Source organism: Macaca fascicularis, chromosome 4 (genome assembly GCF_037993035.2).
Source record: "Macaca fascicularis isolate 582-1 chromosome 4, T2T-MFA8v1.1".
Taxonomy (NCBI): Eukaryota; Metazoa; Chordata; class Mammalia; order Primates; family Cercopithecidae; genus Macaca; species Macaca fascicularis.
The window spans coordinates 131,681,886-131,709,779 of NC_088378.1; the positions used below are offsets into that span (position 1 = coordinate 131,681,886).

Consider the following 27,894-nt stretch of genomic DNA (forward strand, 5'->3'; position numbering starts at 1 on the left):
CCCCACCTGAGTTTACCCTTCTGCCCTAGAGCTCTACCACGGCCCAGGAAAGTGGGCACAGGGAGTGTACTACAGCTCCCACAAGGCCACGCGGGACGGCGTCCTAGCTTATTGGCTGCGCCGTCCCGTCCTCCTCCCGCCCCTCCCCGCCCCTGCTGGGATGACCCCGGGGGCGAGTGCCCGGCCAGTGTGCTCCCGAAGCCGGCTGTGGGCTGCGGCTCTGCTGGGATCAGGCTTCATGGCGGCGCAGCCGCTGTCCCGGATGCTGCGGCGGCTCCTGAGGTCCAGCGCCCGGAGCTGCAGCTCAGGGGCTCCAGTGACACAGCCCCGCCTCGGGGAGTCCGCGCGAGCTGCCTCGGAGGTGAGCCCACCCCGCCCGTGTCCACAGCTTCCCGGGGCGGGAGTGGACCGGGCACGCTGCCCTTTTCCCCCAGTAGCTCCCGGCCTATCTGCTTGCCGCTTCTAGGAGGGATCCCTTGGCACTCCTCAGTGGAAGGATGTTCTCCAGATGCACCTCCCGGTCTCACCCGCTAGCCCAGCGGGAGAGGCTCCTGGGAGTCCCGCTTCAGAACCTCCCTGCCCCCCAGCCACGCCACCCCTGCCGGCTCTGAGCTTGGCCAGAAATTGGGGTAAGCAGAGGACTGGGACTTTGGGTCCAGTGAGATATCTTACTGGTACCCTTCAGCCTTGCCTTGCACCCACCCTCTTTCTTAAACATTTTCCCTCCCTAGCCCCAGAGCTCAGAGATCAGGTGTCCCTGTGACACCTGCTTCATAGTGTGACTGACTAAACATGTCACCTCGGTGTCACCAACCGTGAGTTGTTACTGTAGTCCCAGGGCTCTGTAACTCATCCTTTGCTGACTCTCCTTGTCTCATTTTTATTAACCTTGGGAGGAGGGTTCAGCCAGAACAGAGCAGGACTGGCCTCTTACAGGTTAGAAATTAATATCTCTGACTTTAGGGTTTCGGGAAGATCCCTCTGACCTTGACAGCACCCCTCAGAGTGTTTCAAGTCATGAAAAGTTTTAGGTTTTGGTTGTTCTTCTGCTCAGGTGGTTAGGGAATAATTTGAGGGGAAAAGCACCTCTTTTTCATTTAGTGAAACCTCTCTTTGGTACCTAGCTAGTCGTTTTTTCCCATATCCCAGAACTAGGCTTCCTGTCCTGGGATTCATAAGATCACTGCTCCCTCCTCCCCCATATTGCTCAATGACTTCCGCCACATTTGCTTTCCCCAAACCTAAGCCCCTCTGGGATCCTCAGATAAGCAGGCCCATGGTTGGGAAGTGAAGACTTTTTAGTATCCTCGAACTCTTGAACATCGTTGAAGAGATAGTAAAGCCAAGATGGCTGAGAGATCTTTAAAGAATTCAAGAAAAGGGGACGTTTCTTCTCCACTCCCCCAACCCCCAGTTTATTTTGTACTGGTGTTTCATGAGAGAACCTGTGTTGAGTGGCTCACATGTGGAAGCCGTTAGTCCTCACTAAGCCATGTAAGGTGAGGAGAGTTTGTATGTTCAGGTGAGGGGGCTAATCGAAGTTAACTTTCCTCCAGTCGCAGAGCTGTAGAGGGCAAGGAACTCTAATGCTTTTCTGTCCTCCCTGTGTGGAGGCCAGGGAGAGAACCTGCTCCTGTCCATCCCTTTACACTGTGAAGGGAGGGGTAATGTGGCAGAAAGGAGAACATAGACTCTGGGGCAGCCCCATCCCTTATTAGCGGATTCACCAAGTCCCCTTACCCCTCGGTGTCTGTTTTCTCATCTGCAAAGTGAGAATAAAAGTGTCTACTTCATAGAATGTCACAGGGATTAAAAGAGTTAACATATGTTAACGTATATACTTAGAACAAAGCTTAGCCCGTGTAAGTGCTGTGTTATGTAAATGTTGGTGGTAATTACTATTATCCATGCTGCCACTGGCACATGCTGTGTCCTGTGAGTCCCCTCCCATCTGGACTTGTTGGATAACTATTCTGTCAACTCACATTAAATCCTGGACATCTCTTAGGGTTATCTTCAGCAGACTGGGAGTTCCCGAGGGCTGGGTGCACCTCTGCCTTTCTGTCCCCACAAGCGCTTAGCACAGGGTTGTGCAGGCAGTGGATTCAGCCAATAATTGTAGCTGCTTGAAACTTCGAGTCCCGTGGCATAGTAGACCACACTGGACAGGGACTCCCATGTTTTCACCTGCCAGTTTTGCCTCTAATTTCACCTGGCTCCTGGGGCTGTCACTTCCCTTTGCTTCATGTTTATAAAATAAGAGGGCTGGGCCAGCCCATCGTAAGATAGGGGAGGGCACAGAAATCTGTCTTGAAGAGACTCTAAGGGGAAGCGAGTCTGGAAGTGGATCTGTTCTGCTCATCTCTAAAGCTTGCCAGTTGGGGTGGGGACACCTTGAACCCCTTCTTGCAGGGTCTGTCTCTCCCAACACGCCCACACAGGGCTCTGGTAGTCTGGTTTGGGATGGGAGGTGCTTGGAGAGCTAGGATGGAAAGCCACTGGACATTGTTTGTGTGGCAGGGTGAGGATGTGAGGGAGAGAAGCGAGGTGTAAGTGGGAGCTGGCTGTATGGAAAGGTGGCCGTGAGCTGAGTTCAACAACAGGTCGAGTAGCTGCTATATATGGAAAGGGGTAGTGTGTGGGTCAATGGGGAGGTGGGTGGAGGAGACACAGCGACCTGTCAGCCTGTGTCTGAGGTGGCCCAGACAATCTTTGCAGGGTTCAGCCCCACCTGGGAGTGCTGTACCCCTCTTTCTCCCTCTGAGGCTCCATAAGGGCTTTGTTGGGCAACAATGAAGCCTGCTGCCTGTGGTGGGGGAAGCAGGGAGAGTGAGTCTAGGCAAGGCAAAGGCACCCAGCTGTTCAGGGGGCCAGAAAAAACAAATGCTGGCTAGGGGTTAGGCTGCAGGGAAGTGGGTGTGGGTGAAGGTAGGAGGAGTACAGCAGGACCTGGTGAGGGAGAATGAGGGGGAGGAGGGAAAGAGGGCTTTTCAGGGGGTCATCTTGACTTCCAATCTGCCCAGCTCCTCAAAATCCATGTTTCAGCGAAATGTGACTGTCCTTGTCAGAAGCCATAGGTGTAAAGATGTCACACTTAGGGTGGGAATGAGGGGAGGGGGAAGGAGAATCAGGCTAGGCTAGGCTCTTTGCTGGGTCCTCTCATTTAAAAGAGATTAATTTTAAGAGGCCCTTAGTATACATCATCCCAATAGCAGGATAAATCAGTGCCACTGATACTTAGATTCGGAATGTGCTTTTTTTCTCCTGAATAACCCTGCTGCTCTGTTTAGACTTTGGAGCTATGTGAGGGCTAGCCTTTAGCAGTCAAATAGATGCCCAAGATTAGTGACTAGTAGAGGAAGGCACCTTGAGGGCAGGGTCCCGCTTTAACGCCTTTGTCCCACCCTTCCCCACCCCCTTCACCCCACCCCCTTCACCCCACCCCAATCTGCATTGGGTAGACATGAGATGACCAGTAGTGTCTGGCAGGCTGCCTGGTGCCTGCTTATTAGCACACCAGTATTGGTGGTCCTGGGGATGCTCAGACCCCACGTGGGTGGTGTGGCAGCAGCTTTGGCCATCTGCTGTTAGTAGGGTTGGAAGGCCAGGATCTTGGAAGGGAAGGGAAGCTGACAAACTAGAAAAACTGATCACAGCACACAACGGTGTTCCTCCACGGATCACTGATTGGAAACTTCTGTGCCAGGAACTCCTTCAGTTGAGTTAGGTTGGATTATTATTTCCACGGCATAGATGAGGAAACTAAGGTTTGGAGAATTTAGGTGACTTGCTCAACAGCTAGACCAGGCTTGTAATATAGGCTCACCTACTCCAAATCCTGTGCTCAGAACCACAACAACTCGCCCTGGATTCAAATAGCACCTAGCGCTTGGCGTCACTAGGCTGATGGTTCTCAGCCCTGGCTGCACAGCTGAGGCACTAGGTTAAGCTAGAATCTTTGGGACGGGGCTCTGTCATCAGTCCTTGAAGCTCCTTGAGTGATTTTGATGTGCTGCCAGGGTTTCAAACCACTGTACCAGGTTAAACCATTTTGACAGTAGAGACCAGCCGGGAAATGATTACCCCCATGTAACTGGGTTTTGCATATACGACCTTTCTGTTTAGGGACAGGACTATTTGTTCATGTGATTCAAAATGTACCAACATCCTGTGCTAGACACTGGGGATACTGAATCAGGCAGGATGACTTCTCACAGAGAGGAAACAGGCCGGGCCAGGCTGGGACCCTGGGAATATGATTCGTTTAGGGCTTCCTACTACTTCTGACATGTCCCAGCCCTCCTGAGCAAGCAGAGTTACTGTCTACTCTCCTGTAATTCCCTCTGAATCTTGGGCTCCTTTGACTGGTGGTGATATTTTTTTCCTCCAGGAGATTTAAGGGACAGGGAAAAAAGTAGAAGAATGAAAGTAGGGCATGCAGTGTTAGAGGAGAGAAGATGCAGGAATGAGGCTCGTTAATATCTAAGTAATGAGTTTGCATTGCTGGCAAGGTGAGAGTGTGTGTGTTTAGGAGGCTCGATTCAGAATGGTTGGTACACATAGGGTCACAAAAGTTCTTGAAAGTGAAATCTGACCAGCCTCTCCCATTGCCAGAACAAAAGCACTAAATTCCATTCTTTTTTCGAGAGAGTCTCGCTCTGTTGCCCAGGCTGGAGTTCAGTGGTACAATCTTGGCTTACTGCCACATCTGCCTTCTGGGTTCAAGCGATTCTCTTGCCTCAGCCTCCCAAGTAGCTGGGATTATAGACTCCCGCCACCACACCCAGCTAACTTTTGTATTTTTCAGTAGAGATGGGGTTTCACCATGTTGCCCAGGCTCGTCTCGCACTCCTGACCTCAAGTGATCTGCCCTCCTCGGCCTCCCAAAGTGCTGGGATTATAAGCGTGAACCACCACACCCAGCCCCTAATTCCATACTTGATTGCTCCATCACACTGCTTGCGCTCGAATTTCTGCTGAATCACGCTCCTTGGTCCTCTCACCTCCCAATTATTTGATGTATTTTGACTTTTTCCCCATCCAGCCACCGCATCCCCCCAACATGTTAAGACTGGGTTCAGTGGGGTATCTTGGCAAGTGAAGAGGCAGAATCTGGGGTGACTAACATGACTGAATTGCAAATAGCTGTTGATGAAAAAGAAGGCACAGCACGGCAGTACATCCAGATTCCCAGGTATCTCATCTGGACTCTGGTGGCTGATGGAATTCTTGATTATGGAGGGCCCCCGCCCCACCCCTGAGGCTGTCTGTGGAAAGGCAATGGGACGAGTTGGAGTTTTCTCCGTCACACCGCAGGGAGGGAGGAAGTGACTGTTGTGAGTATAGCAGACTGCAGTTAGAGAAGTGACTGCTGCTTACTCCCCACAGGATGGTGAGCAGGGCTTCTCAGAGGAGGTGGGAAATTCTCCTGGGATGGGTAGAGTGAGGAATGTTTTATGGGCCCAGAAAATCAAGAGCAGCCTCACACACACTCTCATGTCTCTTATCTTTGAACCATTCAGTGGCTCTTGACCCAGTCAAGGGCTGCCGATGAGAATTACCTGGAGAGGTTGAAAGCATAACAGCTTCAGAGATCCATATTTAGTCAGTCTCCACTGGAATCTTTTTTTAAAGTTCTCCAGATGGTTCTAATGTGCAGCTGGAGCCGAGGAACTTACTGAAGCAAATACTTCTTCCTCCTAATGTAGGCATAGTTGTGCTGGACCTCTGGAGGGCCGGAGGCCTTCTACTCTCCATCATAATTTTAGGTGTTCACCTACCATCTTCCAATACCACCACTACCACCCGGCCCCCGTCTTTACTCCTAGCAAGACAACCTTAGCCTATAGCTGTATTCTTATTTTACAACTGGGAAAGCAGGCCTGGAGAAGTTAAGGGACTTTCACAGTGTGCCAGGTCATACCTGCTGCAGAAACCAGGGTTTCTTGTCCCCATTCCAGAACCTTGTCTCTAGATTTCATGCATGACTTCCAGGGTTGTGATTTTTTTTGTCTCAAATATTCTAGAGAAGTGACTTCTACCCACCCTAGGTGTCATCCTCCCTATCTTCTTAGACTCTCTCTGTGTGATAGAAGGGAGGAATTTAGAACCTGGAATCCGAAGACCTGGATTTGAATCCCGCTTCTGCCGAGGGTGTTCTTGGACCCCATCCAAGCCTTAGTTATAATAATCCCGTGTGGAGTGGGTGTGGGAATGAAACAGAATGTTCTTTGGAAACTTTAAGATGCTTGGTAAATGTTACTTCCTTGGAGCAATTATCTCATCAGCATCTATCAGGACCCAGGTGGTACTCTCCAAGGACTGATACGTCAAGGGGAGATGGATCAAACTCGTTCAGACTTGTACATGGGAAAGGGTGAAGCTGGCTCGCTCCTTTCTCTCTGCAGGACGGGTTTGGGCCTTGCTTGTGGCCTTCAGCAGTGTCTTCCCATTTATGCGCGAATGCTGGAGATCATGGGTGCACAATCCTTTTTTTTTTTTTTTTTTTTTTGGCACTGGCTAGAGTGAAGAATAAGGGCTAATAGATTCCCCCACACCCTTGCTTCCACATTGCTGCCCAGCCAGAAATCCTCCCAGCAGAGATCACCACCCGCCCCCACCGACCCCCGAGCTGAACACTTAAGGGGTGGGTCTTTCTCCTCAAGCTCACTTTTCAATGAGAGGGACAATCCTAGCTTCCCCCACATGGCAGAGCCCAAACATGTGGAAGGGTTAGAAGCTCCGCACAGATGTCAGAATAAGGGAGGGGGCAGGTGGTTCTCCTTGCGCCTCTCCCCAGCCCGGTAGCAAGGGCCCATGCTTCCTCCCTGCCCTGTCTTTGCAGGAGCTGTCCAGGCGGAGGCAGTTCCTGCGGGAGCATGCGGCCCCCTTCTCCGCCTTCCTCACAGACAGCTTTGGCCGGCAGCACAGCTACCTGCGGATCTCCCTCACGGAGAAGTGCAACCTCAGATGTGAGTCACCTTCCTGGGCCCCCTCTGGGCTGGTGTCCCTCTGCCCAAGCAGCCTCTGAAATCTCCCTGTGCCTGGAAATCCTCCTGAATCCTCCAGTTCTGCTTTCTAACTTCCTCACCCGCTACCCCTTGCTTACCAGGCCAGGTGGGCTTCAGGGGTAAGATAGGGGTCAAGGCTGAGTTGTATGATTGTAGAAGCTGTGTCCTACTTGGGATTAGATTTGAAAACAGAAATGCAGTTAGATTTAGAATTAAGATTGGGTCTTGGACCTCTCAGTCTTCAGGGGTCCTTCCTTCTGTTTCCCTGTAGTTCCCGAAGTCCAGGACATGACCAGGGGTGGGGTGGTGGACATTATATAAACATGTGAAGTAGACAGCCATGCCCATGCCAGCACTGCTGACTTTGGAGGTGCCCCAGTCCCGTGACAAATCATCCAGGACCAGGCTGATAACAAAGAGGCCTCATTTCATAATCCTTGCAAAGATTGCTCTGGACCTGTAGCCACTGCTGGAGGGACTTCCAAAGTTGATCTTCCTTCTCTTTTCCTTCCGTCCCCCTTTTCTCCGTCCCCCTTTTCTCCGTCCCCCTTTTCTCCGTCCCCCTTTTCTCCGTCCCCCTTTTCTCCGTCCCCCTTTTCTCCGTCCCCCTTTTCTCCGTCCCCCTTTTCTCCGTCCCCCTTTTCCCCGTCCCCCCTTTCCCCGTCCCCCCTTTCCCCGTACCCCCTCCCCCTTTCCCTGTCCCCCCACTCTTCCCTTCCTCCCCACTTCCCCCTTCCCCTTCTACCCTCTTTCCCCCCTTCCTCTTTCTGCCTTCTACCCTCTTTCCCCCGTCTGCCTTCCACCCTTCTCCCCTTCCCCTCTTCCTCCCTTCCGCCTGCCCAGGTGCACTCAGCCCAGGAAGTGAGGCCAGGCTCTGCCCTCAGCCTACTTCATCTCTAACCCATGCCCTCAGCCTCCCACTGAGGGATGTTATGGCCAGATTGTGTGTGTTGGGCATAGGGAAGGGTGTTAATGTTTTAGAAATGAGAAAGGTCAGGCCTGGGGAGATGCTGGTCTGGGGTTTTTTCACCTCAGGTTTAGTGAGGTCTCTGCTCATGTCCAGATGTGTTTGAGAAGACTGGCCTGATGGAGAGTTGGGGAGTGGAGGCATCACAGGGCTATGGCCATGCCTGTTTCCTCCCTCCACATCCCCATTCATCCTTCCTTCAGGTCAGTACTGCATGCCCGAGGAGGGGGTCCCGCTGACCCCCAAGGCCAACCTGCTGACCACAGAGGAGATCCTGACCCTTGCCCGGCTCTTTGTGAAGGAAGGCATTGACAAGATCCGGCTCACAGGCGGAGAGCCGCTCATCCGGCCAGACGTGGTAGACATTGTGGGTGAGTTGGACGAAAGTCATCGCCACTCCTCCCAGTGCCGCCTCATCCGGCTGGACACTGATGTCATTGTTAACATTGGCAGCTGACATTCATTTAGCACATGACACTCACTTGGTCCCTCAACACATGCTGAGACAGGTGCTATTATTCTTTCCATTTTTGATGAGAAAATGAGGCTTAGGTTGAATAACTTGCCCAAAGTCATGAAGCTCGCAAATGCCAGACCTCAGTAGCTTGTTGTCACATTGAGACCAAGGTCCTCGCCAAGAGGCTCACGTGACCTGGCTCTTGCTGACCTCCATAACCCTTGCGGGCTTCTCCACCTTCCCCCTGCTTCCCATTCATGTGGCCAGGCCTTGACATGTGCTGTTCCCTTTGCTGGGAGCTCAGGGCGCTCTCCTCGACCTCATTCAGGTCTCTGTTCACATGTCATCTCAGCAAGGCCTTCCTCGACCATCCTGTCTAAAGTGCATCCTCATGTACTCACACCAGCTGCTCTTTCCCAGAAATTGGCAAGTTATAGCAGCCAAATCTGGGCCGACATGTGTTTTTGTCTAACTTGCAAACTGAGTGTTTGTTTGTTTGTTGTTTGTGTTTGAGATAGTCTCACTCTGTCGCCCAGGCTGGAGTGCAGTGGCACTATCTTGGCTCACTGCAACCTCCACCTCCCAGGTTTAAGTGACTCTCCTTCCTCAGCCTCTGAATAGCTGGGATTACAGGCATACACCGCTATGCCTGGCTAATTTTTGTGTTTTTAGCAGAGATGGGGTTTCACCTTGTTGGCTAAACTGGTCTCGAACCTGACCTCAAGTGATCCACCCCCTTCAGCCTCCCAAAGTGCTGAGATTACAGGCGTGAGCCACTGCATCCTGCCATGGTTTTTATATTCCTAAATAATGGGGGGAAAAAATCAAAATAACATTTTCCACCACGTGAAAATTATAAAATCCTATATGTTCAATATCTGTTAATGAAGTTTTATTGGAATATAGCCATGCCCATTCATTTACATATTGCCCGTGGCTGCTTTGGCAGAGTTGCTTGGTGATGACAAAGACTGTGTTGCAAAGCTGGCCAGCCAAGTAGAAAATATTTACTATCTGGACTTCTGCAGAAAAAATGTGGCAACCCCTGTCCTACCCACTTACCCTACTTTGTTTTGCTTCATAGCATTTATCTCATCCTGGCACTGTGTGATTGGGTTGTGTGTTTGGTTTCTTTAATTGTCTGTCTCCTCCATTCACTGGCGTGAAAACTCTCGGGTTGCTAGAGCAGGTTTTGTTTTTGGCATCCAGTACCGTGCCTGACACATGGTTGATGCTCCCTGAGATTCATTGAATGAATGGAGACTGGGTCAGAGTACAGTCTCTGCAGTATGGCATACTCCTATTTGAGTCTCCACCGTGCATCTTACAAGCAGCGTACCTTGGGCAACTTTTAAAAAATCTGTTGTAAGCCTTGAGGCAGTGATAGTACCTACCTTATAGGGTTGACCTGAGGAGGAAATGAGAATGAAATGCCCAGCCTGTGGGAAGTGCTCTGTAAAGGTAGCTCTAAAGGGCCTCTTGCCATGAACTCTTTCTAAACCCCAAGATCAGGAAAGAGACCTTTGCTCATGTAATTATAGGTGGTGAAGTCGGGGGTATGAGGTTCCATGTTCTTGATTGCTGCCCGCTCCAGCTGCTTTGGGCAGGACCTCCCACCCCTCAGCTCTCTGGCTCAGTAATTGAGGCACACCCTCTTATGTGCCTCATACTGCGCTGGGCACATCAAGGTGAATGAGCACCGGCACTTCCACCCATGGTCCACTGGAGGAAGCAGCTGCTGTATAAGGGGAGCCTAGGTGCTGTGAGAGTCCCGAGGAGGGGCCCAGGTCCCCCTGACAGCCCTCTTCTCCCTCCTGCCCCATGGCCAGCTCCCTTCAGCCCTGACTGGTCACTTGGCCTGGGATCCTCTGTCATCCTGTGCTGGCTGAGCTGGCCCAGGCAAGCTGACCCCTTGTTCCAGACAGCTCTTCAGGGCTAAAAGGCAGGCTGGCTACCAGGAAAGGGCTGAACCTGCTGAACCCAGCTGCTTGCCAGGCCCTACCCCCTCATCCAGGCCACTTACTCTGCCTGGCACCCGTGGGCATGGGCCGCCTTGTGCTAGGACCTGTGAGAGAGCAGAGGGGGTGAAGATCACTCACTGGTCAGGGAGGTACAGGATGGCTGAGCACAGGTATGAGGACTGGAGGCTCTCCCCGGAAACTCCAGCATGCACAGTGGGAAGAGCGGGAGCCGGGGAAGTTGGTAGCTCTGTCCCCATTCTGCCACACTCTGGCTGGGTGAACTTGTGCAGGTTCCTTCCCCACCCAGGGCCTCAGTTTCCTCAGCTGTGGCTGAGCCACTTTCAGAATGTTTTCTGCTGTGATATTCTGTGGTTATTGGTCCTGGCTGATGGAATGGGATGGGCAAGGGATGATCACCACGTAGATACTGCTTAGGACAAGGCCCCGCCTGCAGTGACCTGCTTCTGAGGATTTACCTTCTGCCTCCCAGGGGGTGGGTGAAACACCTCCCCCGCCCCTCCCCCAATGCTTCAAAAAGAATGGCGGCTGCACCCTCTGACTTCCTGTGGCGCTGTGTCTGCGAGCGCTCTGACATCTCTCAGGGGCTAGCCTCTGATCTTCCCCAGAGGAGCTGTTTCAGAGCAAAGCAGCCTTGAAGGGCAGGGCAGATGGGTGCTGGCAGAGGAGGGAGGGACAGGAGGAGAGGGAACAGAAGTCAGGGCCAGGATGTTCACGAACACCTGTGCCCACCCTCTCAGGTGAGGGTTTTGAGGGGCCGCCACCTGGAGGCAGAGCAAAAGGATTGCAGGTTTCAGTTTCTGCCGAGCCTGAGGCCCCGTTCACCTCACTTCTCTGTCTGAAGCTCTGTCAGACTTTGAGAGGTGCTGCAGAACACCCCATGGGAAGGGTTTGGGCCCCTCAGCTCTCTGGCTCCCTCTGCCAACCCTTGCCTCTCCGGCACTTCTCCACCCTGCTTCGTGTGTAGACAAAGTCCCATGCCCCTTCTTTTCAGCTGGGATGGGTTTAAAGCACTATCTTGGTGCAAAAGTTACGGCGGGTTTTGCCATGAATAGCATTGTCCCATAGAGCATGGGTGTCCTATCTTTTGGCTTCTCTGGGCCACGTCGGAAGAATTGTCTGAGACCACACATAAAATACACGAACGTTAACGATAGCTGATGCGCTAAAAATTCACCAAAAAATCTAATGTTTTAAGAAAGTTTACAAATTTGTGTTGGGCCACAAAGCCATCCTAGGCTACCTGTAGCCCGTAGGGCACAGGTTGGACAAGCTTGCCGTAGAGCTTCCCAAGATGAAGGAATGTTCTGCATTGGTGTTGTCAGATATGGTAGCCACTCATAGCTCTTGAGTGCCTGACGTGTGACTAATGTAACCGAGAAACTGAATTTGTATTTTACGGACTTTCATTCATTTAAGTAGCCTCATGTGGCCAGCAGCTGCCGTGCTGTACAGTGAAAGTTAGGGTCTTCCAAAGTCAGGAAGAAGGAACTAAGTGCACAAGTACTGTGAGAGTGTTGGAGGAGTTTGCAGGGCCCTTGTTTTCCATCCTAACTTCCCGAACGACTGGCCACTGCCAGATGAGCTGGACTTAGCTTAAGAATCACTCATTGGGGAACAGCAGACACTGGGACCTACTTGAGAGTGGAGGGTGGGAAAACGGAGAGGATCATAAAAAATAACTATTGAGTACTAGGCTTAGTACCTGGATGATGAAGTAATCTGTGCAACAAACCCCCATGACACAAGTTAACCCATATAACAAACCTGCACATGTACCCCTGAATATACAAAAAAGTTGAAAAAAAAATCACTCATTGCTGCAGCTTCTTCCTTTCCTTTTTCTTTCCTTCCCTTCCTCCCTTCCCTTCCTCCCTTCCCTTCCTCCCTTCCCTTCCTCCCTTCCCTTCCTCCCTTCCCTTCCTCCCTTCCTTTCCTCCCTTCCCTTCCTCCCTTCCCTTCCTCCCTTCCCTTCCTCCCTTCCCTTCCTCACTCCCTCCATTCCCTCCTGCCTTTCTTATAGAGTATAGCTTGATCTCACAGCTTAAAGCCTACAAGAGGCTTAATGTAATGGAGAGCCACTGACAGATTGTGAAAAGGGGTAAAGCATTTTGTTTTATTTTTGATGGGTTCCAGTTGCATAGAATTAGGTTAAATCATCCTTGGTTCATGAGATATTGTCATCATTGATCCCTGTATGACTTGCTTTACTTTATTCATGTTAATTTATATATTTTACTAATGTTAGGGGTTCCTAAGGAAACCCACTATACCACCAATTATTTTGGCAATAACTTTTAATTACCTATGGGGCCTTCCCTATCCTGTACCCTGCCCCCACCCACTGCCTCCTAAGGTAAGAATTCCTCAGTTTTCTATTTATCATTTCCTTGCTGCCCCGTCACCCCTTTTTCTTTTCTTTTTGTTTTTTGGAGACTGGTTCTAGCTCTGTTGCCCAGGCTGGAGTGCACCACAGCTCACTGCAGCTCAACATCCTGGGTTCAAGCGATCCTCCCACCTCAGCCTCTAGAGTAGTTGGGACTACAGGTGCACACCACCACACCCAGCTAATTTTTGTATTTTTTGTAGCGACAGTGTTTTGCCATGTTAGCCAGGCTGGTCTTGCACTCCTGAGCTCAAGTGATCCTCCTGCCCTGGCCTCCCAAAGTGCTGGGATTACAGGCATGAGCCACCACACCTGGCCTATTCCCTTGCTTTTTAAAAAGTAGATACAGTGTTTTGAACTTTGAGTGTCATGCTGTGTGTAGTCTTTCGGGCTTATTGTTTTTGACTCAAGTAAAACGCACAATGTTATACAGAGTTGTAGTTCTTTTTTCCTCTGTGGTCTACTGTTACATTATGTGAATGTACCCTATTTTCTCCTTTTAGTGAGCATTTGAATTGGTTCCAGCTTTTTTGTTGTGGACTGTGCCGCTTTGAACATTCTTGTTTTCGTTAACATATCTTGGTGTACAATTTCTCTAGTGGTGGAATTGCCGGATCATAAAACGGGTGAACGTTCAACTCTGGAAAACAATGTGGCATTACTTAATAATGTGGTTGTGCCAAATACACTTTGACTAGCACTGTGTAAGAGATCCTGCCAAATGACCTCCCGACACTCAGTATTATTCTTGATATTTACCAGTCGAACAAGTGTAAAATTGTACTTCATTGTGGTCTTAATTTGTATTTTCATGTTTAAGAATGAAGTTGGCATCTCTTTATATGTTAATTAGCTATACATATATATGAAATATCTTTTATTGTGTAATTCCTGGTCATGTCTTTTCCCATTTTTCTATTTGGTTCTTTGTCCTTTCATATTTATTTGGTACAGGTTCTTTATATATGTTGCGAATATCTCTTCCCAATCTGAAAAAAACAAGTTACACTGTGTGTAATGATTGTTTTTTTTTCTTTTATGGCTAGTGTTTTCATATCTTGTTAATGAAACACCTAACCCCAGATCAGATCACCTACCTTTGTTCTCCACTAAAAATTTTAAATTTTGCATATAGGTCCTTAAACTATCTGTAGATGATTTTAGGGATTTCAATGTAATTTTTTTCCATATGGATAGCCATTTTTTTTCTAGTTCTTTATATTGAACAATCCTTACTTCCTCCACAAATCTGCCATTCTGTAAGTATTGATCTGTTTCAGGTTCTACTTTGTTCTGTTGGTCCATTCGTTAGTCTCTGCCAATACCAACTGTCTTAATCACTGTAGCTGCATCAGTCAATTATCTGATAGGGCAAGTTCTTTTTATTCTTTTTCAACAGTGTTTTACATACATAAGGGTTGGCCATGTAAATTTTAAAATCAGCTTATCAAGTTTTGTTTTTTTTTTTTTTTGAGACAAAGTCTCACTCTGTCACCCAGGCTGGAGTGCAATGATACGATCTCAGCTCACTGCCACCTTCACGTCCCGGGTTCTAAGTGATTCTCCGGCTTTGGCTTCCCAAGCAGCTAGGATTACAGGCATGTGCCACCACCACATCTGGCTAATTTTTGTATTTTTGGTAGAAACAGGGTTTTACTACATTGGGCAGGCTGGTTTCAAACTCCTGACCTCAAGTGATCCACCTGCTTTGGCCTCCCAAAGTGCTGGGATTACAGGCATGAGCCACTGTGCCCGGCCTCCAGTTGACTTTTAATCTAGTTCTTTGGGCAGTTGCTCCTGATTTCTTCAGTAAGGGGATAATCAGTGATGATGCTGAGGTCTCAGTGGGCAAGGGAAAGAATACAGCTTTCCTTTATCTACTCACATTCTTTGCTCATCTTCATCCCCTAACTCATACCATTTCAGAACGCCTAGCCTTCTTAAGGACTTAGATTGTTAAGTTCTTAGATTCCTAGGTTCTGTGTTTCTCCAGGGTTGATTTGGTAGAAGTGAACAACCACTGCTAATTTTCCTAATTGGCAGAGCCGGAGTGAAGCTCTTTCCTTTTTCAAATAGCTTTTATTTGTAAACTTTATTTTTTTTTTTTTACAAAAGTAATTTGTTTATTTTAGAAAAGCAGAAAGAATGTCCTGTCATTACAGCCTGTTTGTAACCACTGTTGACATTTTGGTTTGATGACCCACCTGCCATTTTACTCTGCATCTCGTATTTACTATTTTTTGTGTTTACTGCATCTCGTGTTACTGTTCTTTCTATGTAATATAGTGTGTGCATTTCCCTACACCCTAATGTATGATTTTACAGAGTCATTTTGGGTTGCATAATATTCCATCCTGAGAAAACATAATTTAACCAGTTTGCTATGGTTGGCTCTCTAGATTATTTCCCACTTCCCTTAATTATGCATTACTCTGTAATGAACATCCTTGTAGGTAAATGTTATTCACATCCACAATTACTTCCTTAAATTCTTAGTGGAATTTCAGGTCAAAGGCTTTAAAAGTTCATGTACAACTTCTCTCCAGAAAGATTATATGATTTTATTCTTACACCATGAATGTGTGCATTCCCATGCACCCCTACCTTAAACTGATGATGAATTTTGTAATATTCTGCCTTTTCTAATATTTGGCTTCACTTGAGCACTTTACTGTTGGTTTCCTCTCTCATGCAGAGCTGAGCTGGGTCTTCATAGAGACATACGTTTACATAGCTTCTTGGAAACAACTGGTCTGGTGGCCGGAAGGGTGTAGTCAGTGGCACTGTCCATGTAGCAGAGGTCAGTTAAAATCCAGGGGGAGGGGTGTTTGTGTGTCACCTACATTATAAAAGAAAACTTGTTCATTACAGAAAGAAATTTTACCTATAAATAAATACAAAAATCACCTATGATCCTACTGATCAAAGATAACTGCTGTGTACATTTTGATGGCTTATCTTTTCTCTAGATCTTACTGGATTTGAATGTGAGCAGGTATGTTTCTTCAGATTCATTCTTCACATTCTTTGGTCTTTTGTATCCAGCTCTTTTTAAGAATGCCTTTGCTGAATTTTCCAGCTTGTTCATTCATTCCTGTGTCCATTCTGCTTCTCAAGTTTTTTCTTTTTGTAACTGTATATTCTTGAATTTTCAAGAGCCCTAATTAGGGTTTTTTCTTGGTTTATTGTCAGGATTGAATATTTATCCCAATGAGGATATTCCCTCTGCTTTTTAAAAGAATTGTCTTCTGTTATCACTGTTCCTTCTCCTCCTCCTTTCATTCTTCTATTTGGGGAACTGGTTGTCTTTCTTTCATGCTTCCTCCTTAAATGTTTGATTCTTGGCAGTGTACTCATCTTAGTGCCCGAGGTCTCTGTTGGCCTGCCTGGTAATGTTTGTTTCTGTGAGTTGCTCTGAGGTTGTGGAGAAGGAGTGTGAGGTGCTGCTGAGTGTCACCGGGACTCAGGCCTTGCCCCCGAAATGGTTTGGCTGTGTCCCCACTCAAATCTCTACTTGAATTGTAGTTCCCATAATCCCCACGTGTCATGGGAGGGACCCAGTAGGAGGTGAATTTAATAATGGGGGTGGTTGCCCTCATGCCATTCTCATGATAATGGGTTTTCTCGAGATCTGATGGTTTTTATAAGGGGCTTTTACTGTTTTGCTCAACATTTCTTGCTGCTGCCATGTGAAGGACATGTTTGCTTCCTCTTCTGCCATGATTGTAAGTTTCCTGAGGCCTCCCCAACCATGCTGAACTGTGAGTCAATTAAACCTCTTTTCTTTATAAATTACCCCGTCTCAGGTATTTCTTTATTAGCAGCGTGAGAAGGAACTAATACAGCCCCGTGGCCGGCTTGAGTGTCTGCACTGGTGCTCTATCCTTGAGGCAAATGCTTCTGCTGCCTTCCCCTGCCGACAGGGAAGGATGAGGCCAACCTGTCCAGCTCCTTCAAATATAACTCCCCTGTTAGACAACCTCCCTGACATGCAGTAGGACCCCCCTGTTCCTGTACATGTGACTACTAAGCTGCCTGCACATTACTGTCTCCCTGTTTTTACAGAACCTTCTCCTGGGTGCACTTTGAGTTGTGGTCTCTATCCATCTGATCGGTCCCATCTGCTTTCTCTCTTTCTGTACTTCTTTACCTTTCTGGGCTATCTGCAGTATTCTTTCTCACCTTCCAATGCTATTATGGATTTTTAAAATCCCTCCATTATTTCTAGGGATATTTGGTAGAATGGAGCTATCAAATAGCACTTAATTCAAACACTTTTATGTTTCCATTATACAGAGTATCAAGACCTGTGTAGTACTTGGTTATTAAGAGCAGAGTCCTGAGTCAAGTACACATGGATTTAAATGCCAACTCTTCTTACTGTGTGGCATTAAGCAATTTTCATAATCTTTCAGAGCACCTCTTATCTACTAAATGAGATAATTGTTATTGTGAGGCCTCAGTGAGCTAATGTATGCAAAGCCCTCCGCAGATCACCTAGCACAGGGCACTCAATGCTTAATCTTTTCATTATTTTTGCCAGTTTTGATTCTTAGCTTTCTTTTTAAGTTAGGTCTGGTTAATATAGGTCTACAGAGAGCCTCTTTTCCATCCATCTTGTCTGGACAAAGAGTTTTGCCTTCCAGCCCTTCTCCCAGCCTCACCAAAAACAAGCAAGCAGTCTGACCCCTTTCTTGCTGTCCTTATAGCCCAGCTGCAGCGGCTGGAAGGGCTGAGGACCATCGGTGTTACCACCAATGGCATCAACCTGACCCGGCTGCTGCCCCAGCTTCAGAAGGCTGGTCTTAGTGCCATCAACATCAGCCTGGACACCCTGGTGCCTGCCAAGTTTGAGTTCATCGTCCGCAGGAAAGGTGAGTGGATGTGGATGAGGCGGGTGTCCCTCCCAGGGCCCGCACATAGCTGGGGAGGGAGGGCCATTGCTGAGCGAGGGGCCTGGTCACTTCTTGTTGTCTGGGCTATCGGTAAGTCAAAGCACTTATTTCTCACCCCTCATCCTTGCCAAATGTATGTCAGGGACTTTGGGGGTCAGACGCTAATGACTTAGGGTGACCAACCTCCCCACCGCCCCAGCCCCAGTTTGCCCAGGACTTGAGGGGGTTTTAGAATGAAGGACTTGAAGTTTTAAAACCAAGACAGTCTGTGGCAAACTGGGCCGAGTTGGTCATTGTACGACGAGCTCTGAAGAAACATGGGACAGCCCAGGGTGGAAGTCGCTGCCCTAGGATGCCAGGATCTGGGTATGTGCTGCCGGGTGGGGTTCCCCCAGCAGTCCCCCATGGTTGTCCCTGTGCCCACCTGGATATAAGCCCCTCCTGTGCACCCCCTACTGCAAGCACACCCACACCTTCCACTCAGCTGCCTCAGGAGGCCCGAGGTAGAGAGGTGGAGCCAGCCTCGAGCTCTGGGTCACAGTAGACCAGTGCCTGGCTTCCCCTTGGCATGGACCTCATGGTGGGGCAAAGGCTCTTCAGGTTTGGATACCCTTTGATATGAGGGAGGGGGGTACATGACTGAGGACTCTGGAGGATGAGAGGGATGGCAGGGAGACCCAGATCTCCTTCCTCTTCCTTGGAAACAGCTTCCCCACCACCTTCTTTCCTTCCTTTTTACAAACGGGGTGTGATGCCTTGCTTTAATACCCTCCATGTGCTGAGGAAGCACTCATGGTGTCTCCTTCCTCTATGGAGGGCTGCTCGAGGTGCCGTGGAGGGGACAGAAGACACATGAGACGTTGCCCTGGCCTTACAGGCTGCTAAGGGCGAAAAGATGTCATTCCACGGGACAGCCTTTGCTGGTCTTGTGATATTGATTAAAGTGTTACAGGGAGGAAGAAAGAATTCCTAGCAGGAGAGAACTAGGAGGGCTTCAAGGAGGATGCATGTATGCTGGCCTTGAGGAACAGGAGGGTTTGAATCAATGGCACATACTCTGAGGGGGAGCAGGAGTACAGAACCTGCAAGGGCTCTGTGGTGGGAAAGCGGGAGGTGGATCTGTGGGCTGTACTGCCCGCATACACGTTCTCCCTTTTTGTCTCTCATTTCCTGGCACATGGATTGGAGACATTGGATCTTCCCTCCCATTCATATTCTTTTGTCCACCATCTGCCTTTGGAGGGGAGTGTTTTAGAGAAAAGAAAACTTATAGTTCTAGGTTATTCTAGCAGCATTATTTTTTTCAAAACTATACGTTTTTTCCCTTTACCCTCTCACTGAGCAGTCTGAATATGCTGCAAGGAAACCATGGAGGCCATCTCTAGGCACCCTGTCTCACAGGTGACCACCAGGCTGTGCAGGCTGGGGGTGCTGTAGGGGACCAGGATGCAGTAGGTGATCAAGTGATTTAATGCATGAGAGAACTGGGCAGTGAAGTCAGCCTGGGGTCACATTGACTGTGGTTAATGATTATTGAGACAAATAATCGCTTACCAGCCCTGGAACAGCACCTGTGCGTAGTAGGTGCTCAGAGAGTATGTGTTGAGTGAATAATTGATGGACTGTTGAGGAGAAAACACTGAAATGGGAGTAGAAAACCTCATTCTGAAAGATGGAGCCATGGGGCTTTGGGCAGGGCATTGCCTCTCTCTGGGTCAGTTTCCTCCTGTAGACTACAAGAGGGTTCAGCTAGATCCAGGGTCAGCATGCACGGCCCACAGGCCACATCTAGCCCCCTGCCTATTTTCATGTAGCCTTTGAGCCAAGAATGCATTTTACAGATAACATTCAAAATCAGTTAATGATAGGGAACATTAACTATGAACCCCATTTGAGCAAAATACTGTCCCTACAAAAAGAATTGCATTATTGTATCCCATTTGTAGATCTGTTTTACAAAACGTTGTACTCAGTTATTACTACATTTTGAATTTAATCAACACTTTGTGACATATACTTACTTGGATCCTCAATGTTGCCTCTTGGCTTGCAAAGCCTATGGTATTACTCTGGCCTGTTTCAGAAAACGTTTGCCAATCTCCAGACTAGATGGGCTCTGGTGCTTTTCCATGGGGGTGTGGGGGAAGAGGAGAGAGGACATAAGTTCCTGGATCCTTGTTTCTCCCTCCCAGGCTTCCACAAGGTCATGGAGGGCATCCACAAGGCCATCGAGCTGGGCTACAACCCTGTGAAGGTGAGATTGTGCCCCCACGGTAGATTCCCGACTTCCCTCCACACTGCCTTGGCCTTCCCCTCAACGCCCCCTGGCCCACTTGAGAGCCCTCAGCTCTGGCCAGCATGGCTGAAATACGTGCACCCTCCCACCTCTTCTCTCCCTGCTGGTCCAGCCCTGCCCACCCTCGAGAGAAACGAGAAAATCAGTGACCCCTTGGAATCCCCTAATCTAGAGAACTGGAGTGGGAGAAGCAAGGAATGGGTCCCTGAGTGGAAGGCCTCAGTGAGTGCCAGGCCCCCAAGGGTCATCTCCACAAAAGAATGCAGGGGGCACAGCCCTCTTGGTCCCCTTGTTTCCTGGCCAGGTGAACTGTGTGGTGATGCGAGGCCTTAATGAGGATGAACTCCTGGACTTTGCGGCCTTGACCGAGGGCCTCCCCCTGGATGTGCGCTTCATAGAGTACATGCCTTTTGATGGTCAGTGACCAGGGACGGGTGGGGGAGGGAAGAAGGGATTGGGCCTGCAGGTCGCGCAGGGTGGCTCACCTGCTGGGTATGGCTGACCTCAGGGGCGGTGGGTCTAGGATTATGATGGGCTGTTGGTGGCTTCTCGGAGTCCACTGTGGATGTGATTCAATCCACCAGTTTTAGGCAGGGCTCCCGTCTCTCCCATCTAAGAGGCTGAGAACTGATTGCTATGCTATGGCAGGGGATGGACTCAGACCCCGGGGCCCCTTCAACTCTTATTCAGAAGCTCCCCTTGCCTTCCCCCAACCCAAATACAGGCAACAAGTGGAACTTCAAGAAGATGGTCAGCTATAAGGAGATGCTGGACACTATCCGGCAGCAGTGGCCAGAGCTGGAGAAGCTGCCAGAGGAGGAATCCAGCACAGCCAAGGTTAGGGAGCAGGAGGGTATGGGACAGGCCTGGAGGAAGGTCGTGCCTCCACCCGAGGATGGAGAGCTAGTAGGGGGCTGCCCTGTGGTGGGGATGCCGTGATGTGGGATGGTGCTGTTTAAGCAGGAAGCATCAGTGCTATCACAGCCGCCTCCCTGTTTCATGGAGGAAGATATGGGCTCGGCTAGGGTGGGGGGCTTAATAACGTGTCAGAGGACACACTCCAGGAAGTGGCAGAGGGGGGTGCTCGTCCCTCTTCCACATTGACTTTTCTAAACATGCTGCCCACAGGTCCCTGCCTTAGCAGCTTTTATTAGGGCAAGCCCAGTGTAGGTCAGCCCATGGGTCATCCATCCTACCAGAGTCTTCTATCACCTGAGGGCCTTGGGTGGAGCTTCACATGGGGTCCTCTGGGAGAGGGTTGAGGAGTGGAGGTTCTGATGTCATGGAGTGAAAGACTGGGCTCAGTAGCCCATCCCCTCCACTGCCCTTTTGCTCTCACTGTCCCCTGCCCAGGCCTTTAAAATCCCTGGCTTTCAAGGCCAGATCAGCTTCATCACGTCCATGTCTGAGCATTTTTGTGGGACCTGCAACCGCCTGCGAATCACGGCTGACGGGAACCTCAAGGTGAGCATCCCCTCCTCCACGGGGACCCCTTGCCACCTCTGTGTTCTCGTATCTCCTCCCACCTGTGCTCCCTGATTGGAGAGGAGGCTGGCAGTGCACGTAGGTGTGGTTGGTGCAATGTCAGGTTTGGGGGCATCATGGGAGCAGCAGGTGAAGTTGAACTCATGGCCCCTCTGGAAATGTCACCCTGATTCCTTCCTTCCTTCTGTGGGGCTCTGAAGTAGCTTCTGGTTTGTTGGGAGCTCCTTTCCAGCTCTCATGGAGAGCCGAAGGATCCATGTGCATTTTGCCTGGCCCCCACCATGGTTAGCCCCTTCCACTAGGCCAGGGGCTCAGCTCTGAAACCAGAAATGGATGTTACTCATATCTAACAAGCATGTCCTGTGCATTTGGCCCTGTGGGGGATGTTGGAAACCCCTCTCGTCAGGGCCATGCAGACTCGCAGGCAAGACCAGAGGCAATGTGTGGCAGCACGCGAGTCCTTGCCACACGCGTGGCTGGATAGGTGGTGAGGGTGCAGGGCCTCAAGAGCACTACAGACCTCAGTGAGCCTTGAAGAATGGGTGGGGCAGAAGTGGGGAGGCGAGGGCACACACATAGGGTTCACACTGGTTGGGTACGCGAGAGCAAATTAAAGTCAGCTATAGGAAGAGTACATTGTAAAAGGCTCTGGTTCAGAATGTGTTCTGTGGACAAATAGTGTGCTGTGTAAGGTTCCTGAACAGGGGAGACATTCCCCATATATGTTTTATAAACTGCAGCCTGGGTGTGATGACAGGAAGACCAATTAGATGGCCATTCAGTGGTTCTCCAGATATGTTAGAGCGTGAATTGAAGGGAAGGAAGACTCAGAGCTTGGTAATGTTTGTGGAAGGAGGGGAGGAAGGCATCGTGTTAGCTGGAAGGCCTTGGGATCTTTTACAATTGTGGGAGGGTGATGATAGTGGGTAGTTGGATTTAGATGCATCCAGTTTGAATCCAAAAGGAACCATCCAGCAGGTTGCTGAAAAGCTTGGGGGTTTTCTGGGCTGGAGATACGGAATTGACTTGGACTACAGGTGGTATCTGTATCTGTGAGGTCTTGGCAGGAAATGGAAGGTGGGATTCTGAAGAGAATGTAATGAAGAAGCTATTTGTAACATAGGATTAAGGGAACCAATAAAGGATATTGAGGTACTTGGGACCAGCAGCAGCAAAGTGCTGTTCCCACTTAGGAAGGGCAAGGAGGGGGGCATTGATGTCACTGGGGCCCAGGAAGGGCTGGAGCCTTATAGGAGAGGCCACCTCTTTGGCACTTGAGCTGTGCAGAGAAGCAGCTGCTGCCAGATGCATCAAAGCAGGGAGGAAGCAGGGGAGAAATGCCTCAAGATCTTTCTTTCCCTTTACCCACTGATCTCCCAGGCAGGAGCCACCTGGAGTGGGGGCCACTGGGTGAAGTCCACAGGAGGAACCTCTTTGTTGCAGAGAAGGGAACCTGGAGACTGGCTGGGGAGTGAGGCATGAGGAATAACCGGCATGATGAAGCAGTTAGACCTATCCTAGATTTCACTGGTATCTTCTCCAGTGGTCTCTGCCCTCAGAAGCTTCTCAGACATTCTCTGTGGCCACAGTGCCTTGTGCAGAGCTGGCACAGAGTAGACACTTTGTAAGTTTTGGTGGAAGGATAGTAAGTGTATTGATTTCTGGGGCTGTCTCATCCATTCTTCTTACAGAAGCTGAGAAGCATTGAGCGAAGTTTGACCTTAAGTTGTCATGCCTAGCAGCCCTCAGCCGAAGCTTCCAAGCAGTGATCAGACTCAGATAGGTACAGGGCAGGCGGGTGATGTCCACAAGGGACTTGGAGGGGCTGAGGTGAGATGGGATGTGTGTGCCACAACAGGGAGTAGGAGACTTCCAGGACACACACAGCTCCAACTGATTGGGGGCCATTCCAGTAAGTGTCTCAGAAGGTACAGATCTGGATTTTTACATGCTATCTCTGTTGGCATCTACTCAGTTTTTTAAAAAATACACTGAGGGGAAGTATGACTGTAACTCACAGGTATTGGGAAGTGCAATGTTGCATCTTGCTCTTCTAGCCTCTGACCTCCCTACAGCACCTCTGTCTCTCACCACTGGGGGCCCTGCCATGGGAGGTCTGGGCCCTGGTGTTCCTCCCGGAGGGAGGACCAGGGAAGGAGTTAGCTCCTCAGAGGCCAGGAGGCCAAGGCTCAGGGGTAAGGAAGGCATATTGTCCTCACCCCCACGTAGGTCTGCCTCTTTGGAAACTCTGAGGTATCCCTGCGGGATCACCTGCGAGCTGGGGCCTCCGAGCAGGAGCTGCTGAGGATCATTGGGGCTGCCGTGGGCAGGAAGAAGCGGCAGCATGCAGGTAAGGGCAGGGTGGGGAGGGGTGGCCTGGATGGTGAGTGTGGGCCTTGTCCCCGGGAGGGAGGTATAGAGTTGTGGGATGAGATGACCAAGGAATACCTAAGAGGAAGCTGGCAGGAGTCAGCATCGTCCCCACTGCCACTCACTCCTGTTGGCCCTCTGGCCTCAGGGTGCAGTGATGCTTGTCCTTCCATGGGGAGATGTCATAGCAGAGGCTGCACAGGAGAGGGGACCCCACATTCTCTTGGGCTCTTTTACTGGGTGGGGAGACGGGGGTATCATTGCTTCTTTCTCACCCCACGTGTGGCCTTCTGTTGAGGGAGAGCAGGGTCCTGATGTCCACTGTTCTTTGGGCTCAGTCTTGAGCGACCTCGCAATGCACATGTGGGGGCCTTTTGTCAGGGCGCATATAGCTGAGTGCATGTGCTTGTGGGCTGTCGAGCGCGTTCGTTTCAGTGAACTCTCCTCTCCCCACCCTCTCTCTCTCCCCCTCCCCTGCTTTCCTCTCCCTCCCCATCTTTCCCTCACCCCAGGCATGTTCAGTATTTCCCAGATGAAGAACCGGCCCATGATCCTCATCGGTGGGTGACCCATCAGTACGTAACCACTCACCCTTGTCATTTGGGGATCCCGTGGGGTGGGAGCCGCGCCATAGGCACCCCAGCTCCTGCATTTCATGCTGATTTCTCATCCTTGTTTTTCTTCTATTCCTCCTTCCTGTCTTCTTAACCTTCAAGGTTTTACTGTTTCTTCCCCCACTGTTCATGATCCCCCTTTTACTATACCTGCCACAGAAATGATCCTTCTGTCTCACCAGAAATCGGAGCAGGGGGATGGTCTGCCAGATTTAATGATCACTAAGTTAGTGGCTCCCTGAGAATTGAAATCCTGGTTAAAACAGAGGCCTTTTCCTCAGCTCGAAAATCTCCCAGTTTGGATAATGTGACAGGTGTCCTCTGTAGTACACACTGATCCATGCATGGTGTATCTGGACCATTAGCCCCTACTGGTGGGTGTGTGGCCACACGTCTGTGCTGGGCAGATCTTGAGGTAGCGAGCTAATGTTACTCACGTGTAACATGATGTAATGATGGCCAAGACCTCAACTTCCCAATTCCTTAGCTCTCAGGAGCATCTGCATAGGACATATCATCGTGTATGTAGGATGTTTCAAACAAAAGCCCCCTGGTTTTAAGTCCTTATGTGGTCTCCTAGCTCTGGGGGCTGGGCTGGTCACTGAGGAGCTGTAGGGTGGCTGTTGCCCCTCTGGCATAGTGCCCAGATTAGAGCCGGTGAGGTGTTGACCCTTTGCTCACAGTCAGGTCTGAGCCCCCTGAACTGTGCCACTAGAAAAGAAAAAGCAGGGGGAAGAAAAAAGATGAGAGGAAAGATCCTTTCTCTAGAGGTTGGAGCAGAGTGAGCTCAGTGGCCCAGCGGAAGGCAGGTTAGAGACAGCCCAAGGACCATCTTTGCCCACTGGCTGCCCGGGAAAGCAAAGGTAGCTCGGCACTGGGAAGATTCTCATCTCCTCTCCTCCCACCGCTAGCATCCAAGTCCTCTTGTTGGGCCCTGACCCATGCTGAGGCACCTTTATGGCCTTGATAGCATCTCCCCAGAAGGGAGGCTGCCCCTCTAACATTGACAAGTCTGGGGCTTAGAGTATGTTGGGAAGTGGGAAGCTAGGGGAGCATTTGCTTCATACTTTCAGAGATATTGAGTAACGAGTCTGCTTTGTATACAACCAAGAGTTGCCTAGGACCGGGCCTCTCAGAATTTCACGTGCATGTGAATCACTGGGGATTTTGTCCTTTTGGATTCTGACTTTGGATCTGGGGCGGGATTCTGCATCTCTTGTGAGTTCTCAGGTGGTGCTGGTGCTGCTGGTCCATAAGCCAACCACCCTTTGAGTAACAAGAGCCTGCACAGTTCCCTAGGCCCTCTGCACCATCTGAATTAGCCCATCAGTTTGTATGTGCTTTTGATGTGCTTGAGGGGACTTGAAAAAAATGTAAGTAGGCAACATATTCCCTTTATTGTCTTGTCTGTAAACTAAGTGGTTATATTAACTGTTCATGGAGAATGTGAAGATGAAAATAAGTGTAATTGGTAATTTAGAGTGAGACCTAGCTCTAGTTTTAAGAAAACGAAGGGACATTCAGAGGTCATGTGATCCAGGCCTCAGCTCGGTGCTGCTTGAGAGAACTTAGGAAATGAGAAGGGTTTCATGAGGAGGAACCCTGTGCCACCATGGCACAGCAGTTTCTAGAAGGGCTGTTACCCTGTGCATCACCGGGTGAGGAGGGCTGTGAACTTGGACTCTGGGTGCCATCTATCTCTGGATCTTCTACTTTGTCTTGTCCCACTATGCTTTTTGTTCTTCACTCCCCTTTCCCCGGTGTGAAAGAGAACTTGAAGTGGGATAGGGAGAGGGTGTGGGAAAAAGAATCGCCTTTTAGACTTAGTCTTTCTTCTTTTTTTCTTGCCTTGCAGAGTTATTTTTGATGTTCCACGATTCCCCACCAGCCAATCCAAGCATTTCCTCCTGGGACCCCCTCCATGTTCAGGGTCTAAGACCCAGAATGAGTTTCTCCAGCCAGATGGTCACTTTATGGAAAGGATGCAGGGTCCCCCAGGCCCTTCTGCTAGCCCAGCAGCGGCTGGGGTCTGGCTGCTTTCAGAGACACTACACTTCCCGTGCAGACTCAGATGCCAACTCAAAGTGCCTTAGCCCAGGTTCCTGGGCTCCTGCTGCCCCCTCAGGACCCCAGCTAACCTCAGAACAACTAACTCATGTGGACTCGGAAGGACGGGCAGCTATGGTAGATGTGGGCAGGAAGCCAGACACAGAGCGGGCGGCTGTGGCTTCAGCCGTGGTCCTTCTGGGGCCTGTAGCCTTCAAGCTTGTCCAGCGGAACCAGCTCAAGAAAGGAGATGCCCTGGTGGTGGCCCAGCTGGCTGGAATCCAGGCAGCCAAGGTGACCAGCCAGCTGATCCCTCTGTGCCACCACGTGGCCCTGAGTCATGTGCAGGTGCAGCTGGAGCTGGACAGCACACGCCATGCCGTGAGGATCCAGGCATCTTGCCGGGCTCGGGGGCCCACCGGGGTGGAGATGGAGGCCCTGACCTCTGCTGCAGTGGCCGCCCTCAGCCTGTATGACATGTGCAAGGCTGTCAGCAGGGACATTGTGTTGGAGGAGATCAAGCTCATTAGCAAGACTGGCGGTCAGCGGGGGGACTTCCATCGGGCTTAGCGCCTGCCCTTCTTACCCATGGCCCACCCAGACCTGGAGCTGGGATGCAATTTAGGCTGAAGGAAAGATGTCAGGTTCCTTTAATCACAGTCACTGTTTACCTTGAGCAGTAAATCCGAAGTCAGCCTGCTCTACTACTAACAGGCCTGCTACTAGATGATCTCTAATCATCTAGGTGGGGCTTCCTTTCTATAGGGAGGATACCAGCAGGCTCTTAAGCCTTCCAGGACACTAAGGTCATGGGAGCAGGACTACAACAAGCAATGCTAGATAACTGAGAAATCATGTTCTTTGTGGACTATTTCAGACAACCAGTTTCCGACAGTCCAGCCCAGAACTTTTCCTTCTCCTTTTGGGTTCTCTCTTCTCCTACTTTCCTGGGGAGAGATTAAGGGCTTATTAAGCAGAGGGGCCCACTTTGAGGAGAGCAAAGCACAAGTTTGCCTGAGGAATGCATCCCAACTTCTCCCCAGCAGCTCTGCCTCCCTGTCTGTGAAGCCGCAGCCCTGCCCTGTCCTGACTTCATCTCTCCTTCTGCCCAAGTCTGTGTCCCATCAGACTTGCTCAGCTTAACAGTTGCCCGGTCCTGCTGGCCCCCTTTCCTCAGGCCTCCCTCCTCTGAAACAGGATGTGCACACGTGGGCCACAGCCCTAAGGACTCCTCCCGGACTACACAGCCCACACCTGGCCCTGCTCACGGCTGTTCCACCCACCCCTCTTCGTTCTGGAGCATATCAGGGAAAGAAGAGTTGACGATAGATTGCCTTCACCCTCACAGCGCACAAATAAAGCTACGATGCCAACTTCTTTGCAGACACA

General features: G+C 50.1%; 1 protein-coding gene across 3 annotated transcripts; it reads left to right on the forward strand.

Moving 5' to 3' along the window:
* Positions 1-186: 186 nt before the first annotated feature.
* MOCS1 (molybdenum cofactor synthesis 1) lies at positions 187-27,888 on the forward strand. Of its 3 annotated transcripts, none has more exons than XM_005553098.4 (11): positions 187-361; positions 6,845-6,971; positions 8,181-8,348; positions 17,509-17,673; positions 19,887-19,948; positions 20,295-20,406; positions 20,715-20,827; positions 21,344-21,454; positions 23,705-23,825; positions 24,358-24,420; positions 26,315-27,888. In XM_005553098.4, exons 1-10 carry the CDS (start codon positions 239-241, stop codon positions 24,411-24,413), a joined length of 1,158 nt encoding a protein of 385 aa, XP_005553155.2. In that variant the 5' UTR covers positions 187-238; the 3' UTR covers positions 24,414-24,420; positions 26,315-27,888. The 3 variants fall into 3 exon arrangements, with proteins under 3 accessions (XP_005553155.2, XP_005553152.3, XP_005553153.3); XM_005553095.4 differs by having other exon boundaries at positions 24,358-24,405; XM_005553096.4 differs by lacking the exon at positions 24,358-24,420.
* The last annotated feature ends 6 nt before the right edge of the window (positions 27,889-27,894 follow it).